At 57.4% G+C, this 9472-nt stretch overlaps 1 protein-coding gene across 2 annotated transcripts; it reads right to left on the bottom strand.

The window, feature by feature from the left end:
- Positions 1-373: 373 nt before the first annotated feature.
- Positions 374-7488, bottom strand: TRNP1 (TMF1 regulated nuclear protein 1). Of its 2 annotated transcripts, XM_055398026.2 has the most exons (3): positions 6500-7488; positions 5618-5738; positions 374-1674 (listed from the first exon to the last, which is right to left on the bottom strand). In XM_055398026.2, exon 1 carries the CDS (start codon positions 7372-7374, stop codon positions 6673-6675), a length of 702 nt encoding a protein of 233 aa, XP_055254001.2. In that variant the 5' UTR covers positions 7375-7488; the 3' UTR covers positions 374-1674; positions 5618-5738; positions 6500-6672. The 2 variants fall into 2 exon arrangements, with proteins under 2 accessions (XP_055254001.2, XP_055254000.2); XM_055398025.2 differs by lacking the exon at positions 5618-5738.
- Between the last annotated feature and the right edge of the window lie 1984 nt (positions 7489-9472).

The raw sequence follows: 9472 nt of genomic DNA, 5'->3' as shown, positions 1-9472 counted from the left end.
TCCCTGCCTCTCTGTGGGGTTCAGCCAATCAGAGTCCCCAGCAGGAGGTACCGGAGGGAGGAGGAGAATGGGGTGTTTATTTCCCTGCTCCCTTCCCAACTCCCTGTCGTCGTGGTGGTTGCCTACATCGCTCCACCAAAGGCCACTGCTCCTGTCAGGGTTCCTCTCCACACAGCTGCACTCTCCAGGTCCCGAAGCCCTTGCCTCCCCTCCCCCCTCTTTACCCCTTCAGGCCCAGGAGTTGTAAAGGCTTCTCTCTGTTGCTAGCCCCAGAGATAGCTGCAGTACCTTGTTAGTTTCTTAAGCCCAGCCCACAGCTTTTGAAATAGTCTCTTTAAAAAACATTATTTTTTAAATTTATTTATTTGGCTGATCTGGGTCTTAGTCACAGCTCCCAGGACCTTCAATCTTCATTGCAGCAGAATCTTTAGTTGCAGCACATGAACTCTTAGTTGCAGCATGTGGGATCTAGTTCCCTGACTAGGGATGGAACCTGGGCCCCTGGCATTGGGTGCTCAGAGTCTTAGCCACAGGACCACCAGGGAAGTCCCAGAAACAGTCCCTTTTAAAATCTCTCCCCAGTTTGAGTATGCCCTGTCTCCACTGGGACCCCGACGGACAGGTCTATCCATTCACCAGCACAGTCACACGCAGTTCCCCACGGATCACCATGCTGCCATGTCCTCACAATCGCATCCCTTTGTCCCGTGCGGGCATCCCATCCCCGAGCTTCCGCATCACATCCTTCATTGGGGAAGACTTCCTGGAGAGGTTCAGCTTGGAGCCAAGTCAAGGGAGCAGTCAGTCTGCAAATCCGTCAACAGGCCCGGACTGCCAAACGAAACTAAACAGAAGCTGCTCAAGGAACTGCCAACTTAAAGAGCCCTGACTGACATGCACAAAGGACAGGTGGCGCGGGCACTCACAGAGCAGACCTCAAGACCACACAAGCTTGTCTCACACCACGGAGATTCATTCTTCCTGAATGTACACAACAGGCGCCTGACTCCATATGCGTTCATTTTGCGGAATTCTACAAGTTCTGGGTTAGGTGTGGGTCCATGTGGCCCCCTTCCATCTACCATCAAGATATTTGAATCAAGTGCTCCCTTTTTTCATTTAAAATAATATTTTTATGTGGTCAACCCCTCTTCCTGAGAAAGAGGTGTGTCCCCTGGGAGCCAGCAGCCCATTATCTTTCTGAGGGGCCGCAGGCAGGCACCGATACAGGCAAGGATGGTGGGCAAAGGAAACTGAGGGATTGTTCAGAGCAACGTTTTCCCTCAAACAGCCCTCCTGCCACTGTTGACTGAGCAGCAACAGCATCTACCAAGATGGGGACCCCAGCTGCACCGAGACTTGTTTTTTTAAAGAGAAATTGTTTTCTCAGTGGAAAGGTTTGCTGCTCTGTTAATCTGATTGCATCTCAAAGGACTTGTAACATCCCCAGTTGTACCATGTAAGCCAGAGTCAAATGCGGGAATATATAAAGTCCTAGCAGAGGCAACTTCCCCAGAACCCAGCCCCTTGCCACTGTCAAGTGAGGGGCTCCTTTGAGGTGAGGAGGGTGCTGCGCTTGTGCAGGATGTATCAGAGAAGTCTTCCTGTAGGAGGTGAAAGGAGCAGAATCCAGAAGTGAGATCCCAAGTTGAGGCTCAGAGGAGCTGGGAGGAGCTGGAAAGAATAATTTCAAGAGCTTTCATTACCTCTTTCTCTCTCACACAGCCACCCAGCCCCACCCAAACCCTTCAGCATTTACCTCCTTAAGAGGGGCCATTGTGGAAAGCAGGCGCAAGGGCAATATTTTGGAAAAGGGCTCCAATGGCTCCCGCCCTGGAAGGGGTGGGGGCTCCTGGGGTGAGCTCCCTTGGGCCTCTGTCCTTGGCTGGGATCCCCACTGGTCTGAGCAGCTGGAATGGAATGTTCCTGGGATAAAACGCCTGCCCCTCCTCCACGTCTCCCCTTATGGAGTTCCTCGGGGAAGGCACTGGGGGGAGAAGGGGGACTGTTCTGGGATGCCTGATATGGCGATGCTCTGGAGAAGCAAAGGCCCACACTGCCTGGGGGCTCTGTCCTGGCAGCCTCTCCTAGGCCAGGTAGGCTGTCTCCACCGAGCATGTACAGACCTCTGTGTGCTAGGCACTTAATGTGGCCTCTCACTTAATACTCGGAAATTATCTCCTCCCTAACTCCCCATAAAACACACACACACACAAGAAATGGGCTCAGAGAAGGGAAGTCATTTGCCCAAGTTCTCCCAGCTGAGAAGCTGAGCTCCAGGCCAGGACTAAATCCCAGGTCTTTCTCGTTCTAAGTATCAGGACACTTTCTGCCCCACCATGGAGCCAGTCACCCTCCTCCTCTACCATCCCAGGCTCTTCACTCTCCAGTCATGCCAGCCCAGGTGTGCCGGGCAGGAGGAAGCCCTCCAAGGCAAACCCAGGCCCTAAGCACCCCTGACCTGCCCTGCTGACTCAGCCTGACTCATACCCCAGAGCACAGACAACCAAGCTAGCGAGCCAGCCTTTGGGGGGTGTGGCCAGACCTTGGAGGGGTGGCACCTTGTGCCACCAATGTCTGATCATATCCCTCCCCAGAACCAAGGACTAGGGTTTCCTATACCCAGACTTAAAGGGTGAGCGCTCAGAAACCCACGTGGAGCCCTCAATCTTGATCAATGGAAAGCCACATAGCCTAATGTTGAAGGTGTCCCCACTTAGGTGTTCCATGTCCTTGGGCCAGTCATCAGCTCTCCCTGACCCTCAGTTTCCTCATCTGTGGAAATGGGAATAACTTCTACTTTGTTGGTAGAGTTGCTGGGAGGATTGAAACAGCTAATGGGTGTAAAGTGCTTAGCACAGTACCTGGCATAGATGTGGTGGTGAATATATTATTCCACAGCCAAGGATTCCCTTCCCCTATCACTCCTAGCCAGGGTGCGGTCAAGATCTAATGCAGGAAGAAATAGGCTGGGGATGTCCCAGCTTTCCCAAATACCTCCTCCCACGCTGGATGTAAAGGTGGGGAGGAGATAAAGGTTCTCCTCCTTCAGCTCGGAGAAGACTGGGACCCCAGGTTTTTCTGGAGGGACCTGGCTGTCAGGGTAAGGGAACCTTCTAGAGACTACCCACTGCCGGCTTGGAGCACCTTAGCTGCGAATTGTCGCTTCAGCCTAATCTCTGGGAAGCCACCTTGATCCCCAGGTGGCGGCGGCAGAGATGGAGTGTTCTGATCAATTATCAGTCTAACACATCTGGGAGGGGTAAAGTACTCTGGGCTTTTACGCAGGCGGTAACCGCCAACAGGTGCAACCTCTCTCTCCAGGAAAGTCTCTCCTGATGGACCTGCCCTCTGAGGTCAGAGGCCCGCCCTTTCTCTAAGTGACCGCCAGTACTCTCACGTTCTTGCCAGACCCTTAAAGCTCAACGCCTGAGATGCCCGGGCCATAGGAGTAGGGGCGGGCTGGGGGCGGGGATATGGACAGAGGGAACCTGCTCCAGGCCACGCCCCCACGCCCCGGGAAGCAGCCCACACTGCCCTCTGGTGGCGCCGCCCGGGGGCGCCACACTTGCCCAGGGCCAGCCAAGAGAGCGACAAGACTCATCCAGAGGAGGGGCAGGTTCCTCTAATCCCTAAACTGGTCTTCCCGCCCCTCCCTTCGCCTTGCTGACATCCCAGCTTCACTAGTGGCCATCAGTGTCCTCGGTGCACAGATCCCTCGATCGCCTGTCCTCAGTCCAGTCCCCAGGGCTAGATGGCTGGGCCATCTAGAAAGTGTTTAGGAAGTCATGCGGGGGCCGGGGGGTGGGGGGGGTGGGGCTACAATATATAACCAGGGGCCAGAGTTAGTTGTGGGGCTTCCCTGGTGGCTCAGCTGGTAAAGAATCTGCCTCAATGTGGGAAAGCTGGATTCTATCCCTGGGTGCGGAAGATCCCCTGGAGAAGGGAATGGCTATCCATTCCAGCATTCTGGCCGAGAATGCCATGGACTGTATAGTCCACAGGATCACAAAGAGTCGGATACGACTAAGTGACTTTCACTCACTTCATAGTTAGTTGTGAAGGCCTGAAGACAGCCCTCCTCCAACAACGCCAGGGCAGGCTGTCTAGAGGAGGGCTGGGAGACACAAGCCCTTGAAAGCAGAGACACTCTGATTCCGTGCTGCTTCTTGAGCGCCTGGACTGAGCAGAGATCAGTGTTTGCTGATTGAGGAGAAAATGGAACCTTCTAGAGGGATCCTGGGTGGGCCAGGCAAGGGTGGGAAGAAGACATGTATTGCATTTGTTGGCTGAGGGGTAGTGGACAGAGCACTGAACCAAGAGCTGGGGTTTAAGTCAGTGAGTACTGTGTGCCCTGGCTGAGGCCCTAATGAGAAGCCTGGGACATCTGCAAGTGGAGGGAGGGGACAGAGCTGCCTGTGAGCCTGGGACCAATCTCCATCCCTACATATACCACTTTCTCCAGCAAGAGCCATCTCTAATTCCCTATCCGCCCCACTCCCCTCTTCCAAACCAGGGCAAAGCTGATTACCAATAATTCCCAGAGAAAGGCAAAATTGTGGTGTCACAGAGCACTTTAAACCATTAGCTAAAAGCTTCTCTGGACCAAGAGTCCCTCCCATGCAAACAGTCCTGGCTGCAGCCCAGCACTGCGGCCTGAAGCTCCTCACTGTCACCTCCAGGAGTCCCTGTCCTCTCTGGGCCTCTAGACCCAAAGTGACCCAGGTGGCTTTGGAAGTTCCTTTCCCTTGGGAGGCCAGAGGATGCCAGGGCTCCTCACTGCTCTCTTGGTTCCCAAGTTCTCAGAGTCTCTGAGACCTCCCCTGAACTTCCCCTCCCCAGCTAAGAATGGGTTCAGGAAGGCCTGGCTGTGAGCTGAGAAACCAGGAAAAAAAGTTTGGTACCTTGGAAGAGGAAGAGCTAGCTGGAGAAGGGATAGGTGAGGGCCCCTGGGGCTCTGGCTTTCAGAGCAGTGCACCTGACCCCAAGGACTCTAGGATTAAACCAAATTCCCGTGACTCTTAGCTGCTTGGTTCTACCCCTTCTCCCCCGCAAGCTCTGACATGGGGAGGGACAGCTATGTTCAGAGAGGGACTGAGGAAACCAGCCCATATAGGGGATGGAGTTGTTCTAGGTCATGGGTCCCCAATCTCTGGGATCTCATGACTGATGATCTGCTGTGGAGCTGCTATAATAATAGTAGAAATAAAGTGTACAATACATGTAATGCGCTTGAACCATCCCCAAACCATCCCCCCACCCACCCACCCCCAGCCCCAGTCGTTAGAAAAATTGTCTTCCCAGACACTGATCCCTGGAACCAAAAAGGTTGGAGACCGCTGTTCTAGGTAACATGGCAGACAAGCTGACACTTCTACCTAGCCCCTGCCCAGCAGAGATACAGCGAGAAGGACACACACACACACCCAAGGACCTAGATCTGTCCCTAGCTGGCAGGTGACCTTGCCACTATGTAAAATAAGGACTTCAGATCAGCTCCTGGGCTCCAGCAGCAAAAGCAGTGCCCGTTTCTAGGTGTGACACAAGAGAATAAGACATTCTTCCATGATTTATGGGAGAAGACAGACCTCTGCCCTGTGTTAATCTCCCAACAAACCTTCCAGGAGGTGAATATACCCAGTTCACAGACCAACAAGTGAGACAGCAGTCAGCTCAGCTGGTGGGCAGCAAAGCATCATCCAGGCCATTCACAGCTGAGTGGAGCAGGGGAGCAGGGCCTGAAGGGCATGTGGAATGGAAGTGGATCTCATTTCAGGTCTGGCCCTTTAAGGCCCCACTTCCTAGAATCTAGAAGCCGATGACATACCTGCTCCCCTGGGGCCCGTTACAGAATGTCACCTGGCTCCATCCCTGGCAGAGCCATCTTAGCGACAGGTTGGGAGCCCCTAGGAGAACCTGCAAACCTTCAGGCAGTCACCAAACACCCTTGGTCATCTGAGTCAGCTCTCAGTGAAGCTGCATGAGGGCCTGAGGAAAGACCCGTCCCCCAGAAGTGGAAGGGCCTAAGCATAGTATGATGGGAGCAAATCCTTACCCTCTCTGCGATTCCATCTCCCCAAATGGGAAATAGTGCCGTAGGAGACAATTCAAAGCGACATCGCTGTGCCAGCCGCCACCCCATCCTGGGGCCTCATTATTCTGCCCTGCGAAGGGCGTGCCAGAGAGTAGCAGCCTCAAGGGCAAGACTCTTCTTACAGCCCCAAGGGACCTAGGAAAGGCAACGCTGGAGGGGGTGAGAGTGGGGTTGCTCCAACCGGTAAAAGTTTGCTGGCAAACCCTTCCTGGCATCTGAGCGGCCTCAATGTGTTCAACTCTATAATGGGGACTTAGTGCCACTACCTCATTCCCCAGGAGTTCTGGGAGGGGCGGCAACAGAAAGTGGTCAGCTTTATTTAACGACCTAGCGAACTCCAGAAGCTCTAGGCAAGGGAGGTCTCCCCGCCCCGCCCCTCGGATGCGCCAGCCGCTAAGACCGCACCTCGGTTTCGCCTTCTTTACTGGGCCCCCGGCCCCCCGACTGTCTCTTCCTGTGGTCGGCCAATCTGTCCATCCGCGTCGGTGACGTCGTTCCACCCAGCCGGCGTCCGCAGTCCATCGATCGGCACCCGGGCGGTGGTCTCTCGGGGTGGCCAGGGGTCCCGGCGCCAGAGGTCAGCGCTGGGGTGAGGCGGGGCCGCGGGGCGGGCTCCGGCGGAAGGGCGACTCCGGCTCGGGGCCGTGGCCCCGCCGCAGGCGCCCGGCGCCCCAGGGCACGCAGCCACCCAGACCCAGCGCCGAGGCGAGCAGCGCGGGCGGGCGGCCGCGGCGGCCGCGGCGCGAGCCCTTCTTGAGGCGCGGCCCGTGCGCCGCCAGGTAGAGCTCGGCCTGCGCCACGCCGCCGCCCAGGCGGCCCAGGCTCTCGGCGCGGTGCGCCAGGCGCAGCTCGGCCGCCAGGAAGACGCGGTGCAGCTGCAGCACGCGGCTCTCCAGCTCCGACACCAGGCGCCGGCGGCCCTCCACCTCCAGCAGTCGCCGCCGCGCTTCGGCCAGCTCCAGCGCGCGGCCGCCCGCCGCCGCCGCCGCCGCCGCGCCGGGGCCGCCGCCCGCGCCCCCTGCCGGCCCGGGGCCCCCCGCGCCCCCGCTAGCGCCCTGGCGCCAGCGCTGCAGCTCCAGCCCCTCAGCGGAGCCCGCCGACTCCTGGGCCGCTTCGGGCTGCGATGAGGCTTGAGCCCGGGTCGGGGTCAAGGTCGGACTCGGGGATGGGGGCTGAGGGCACGACAGGGGCTCCCGGGGGGGCGGCGGCGGCGGGGATCCCGGTTCCGCCGACCCTTCCTGGGCCCCCGGGCCGCAGGCGCTGATGCGGCAGCCCGGCATCCCCCGCCCCAACCCCCGGCGGCCCTCAGCTGCAGGTCCGCGGGTCTGGCCGGCAGCTCCCCCAACGCGGGGGAGGATGGACGCAGCAAACCACGGCAAGACACAGCCGCAGCCGCAGCCCCCACACTGGCCACGAGCAAGCCGCGAGCGAGTCTTATAGAGCAGGGGGCGGAGCGAAGGGCAGCACAGCCAATCAGAGACTTGCATGCCCTGAACTCGCTTCCCATGCCCCGCCCTGTCAGGACACTGCCCGAACCCTTCTGGTCCTCTGGTCTTTCGACCCTCTGGCATCCAGTGCCCATCCACCTCCTCCACATTTGGGGTGAAAAAGGGGCCGCATCTTTTCCGGCCTGACCCCTGAGTCATAAGCTTTGGTAGCTGGGGCTTAGAAATCACGGACCCCGGGCCCCACCTGCTGGAGGGTTTTGCCTGAAGCCACACTATGTGACAGTTGAAAGCTTCAAATAGAACTCAGGAGGCTTGTTTCCTGGCATCTTACCGAACGCTGCTGCGCAGCTGAATCGGCTCTACCTGGCCTCCCTGGCCAGAAATTTTACCAGGACACCCTTCTCCGGCGGCCATAGAGAGAATAACGCAGAGAGGCAACTGGCCCCTCCTGGTGGGGATCTGGCAGGACTGACTACTCACCAGGCAGGCCCTGCAGTTGCAGAGCAAACCTCAGCACTTGCTGCTGAGCTTGGCGCAGCTTTCGCAAACCTTAGTGCCCGCCCGCCCCCTTCCCCCCAGAGGAGCCCCACCCTTCAGTGGGCAAAATTCTTTTCAAGCCCCTCTGCTCCCGTCTGCTCCTCCCGGTAGGTGTCCCCACACCTTTCACAGAGAGGAGGAAACAGGCCCAGAAGGTGTAGTGGAGCCTTGCCCGTGGTCCATGGTTCATTCTGGACCACCGAATGGGACCAGCTCAGCTACTCATGCCCTTGGGAAGCTCAGATAACCTGGGTTCACTGTCATTGAGGGGACTTTGCTTAACTGGGACTATAGTCATACTGGCAAAATGATAGAACTGAGCTCCAGTTATTTTTTCCACAGCCGCAGTGGATCCTGCCATACCTCTCCAAGCATTGACCAGACACCATGGCACTGCCATCCAATGGAAAGTGCCGTCAGAAATGAAAAGGCTCTTTGTTAAGTGATGGCAGGGGCTGGAGGCCGGAAACCAGCTGAGACCGATTGAGAAGAACTGCAGCAGACACTGGGCTCACAGAAGGGGTCCGGCGGGGGCTGGGGGCTGGGGGGTGGATGGGGGGAACTTGCCAAAAGTGTGGCCAGTGTGACTACCGCCTCAGCCTGAAGAGGAGGCTGAAGGGGACGCTGAGCTGGCTTCATGTGGAGAAGGAAGAGGAGGTTGGGGGCACAACCCTCCACACACAGCACCCCGCCCCACCCCTGCACTGTCATGAGAATATGACATGACTTAGAGAACTAAGTGCTTTTAAGTGCCTTTGAGTGATGGGAACTCGTAGGCGTGTTCGAGACAGCTTGGCTCCCAAGAAGCAGCTCCGCAGGGGCTGGGAGAGGAAGGAGAGGTCCATGAGGGGGCTGTCAAGCTCAGTGAGTGGGAAGGGAGGAAGACTCAGAAGAAAGAAGGGCATGAGGGGAAGGGTGTTCAGTGACCAGGAGTGGTAGAGGCTCGGAGGAGGGCGAGGGGAGGGCCTCAGTGAATGTGATGGACTCAGTGAGGGGAGAGGGGTTTAGGGGGCACACTGGTGCTAGAGGCTCACAGAGGGAGAAGGGGAAGGGAAGTTCAGTGGGGAGGACGGGGCTTGGGGAGTCAGAGGAGCTCAGTGGGATGAAGAGTGCCCTGCTGCGTGGTGCCATCCCTTTGAATGGTCTCCTTTGTGTCATCAAACCTGTGTCCTTCTCTGTGCAGAAGACCCCTCCCCCATCACTGAGGGGGGATCTACAGGTGATCATCAAGCAGATCACTGCTCCCCACTTCTGGGGGATGAATCAAGGGGGGAAAGATTAGGACTTACCTCCCCCTTCCACCATTAGCCAGATCCAGAGAACCAGTCAGATCTGAGTTCGAATCCCCCACACACTGCCCATCTGGGTGACTTTGGGCAAGTTGTTTCTCTGA

The sequence above is a fragment of the Moschus berezovskii genome, chromosome 2, assembly GCF_049115385.1.
Source record: "Moschus berezovskii isolate FMDL1 chromosome 2, NW_MosBer_1.0, whole genome shotgun sequence".
Classification (NCBI taxonomy): Eukaryota; Metazoa; Chordata; class Mammalia; order Artiodactyla; family Moschidae; genus Moschus; species Moschus berezovskii.
The sequence above is the reverse complement of the archived record's forward strand: the minus strand, read 5'-3'. Positions and strand labels throughout refer to the sequence as shown.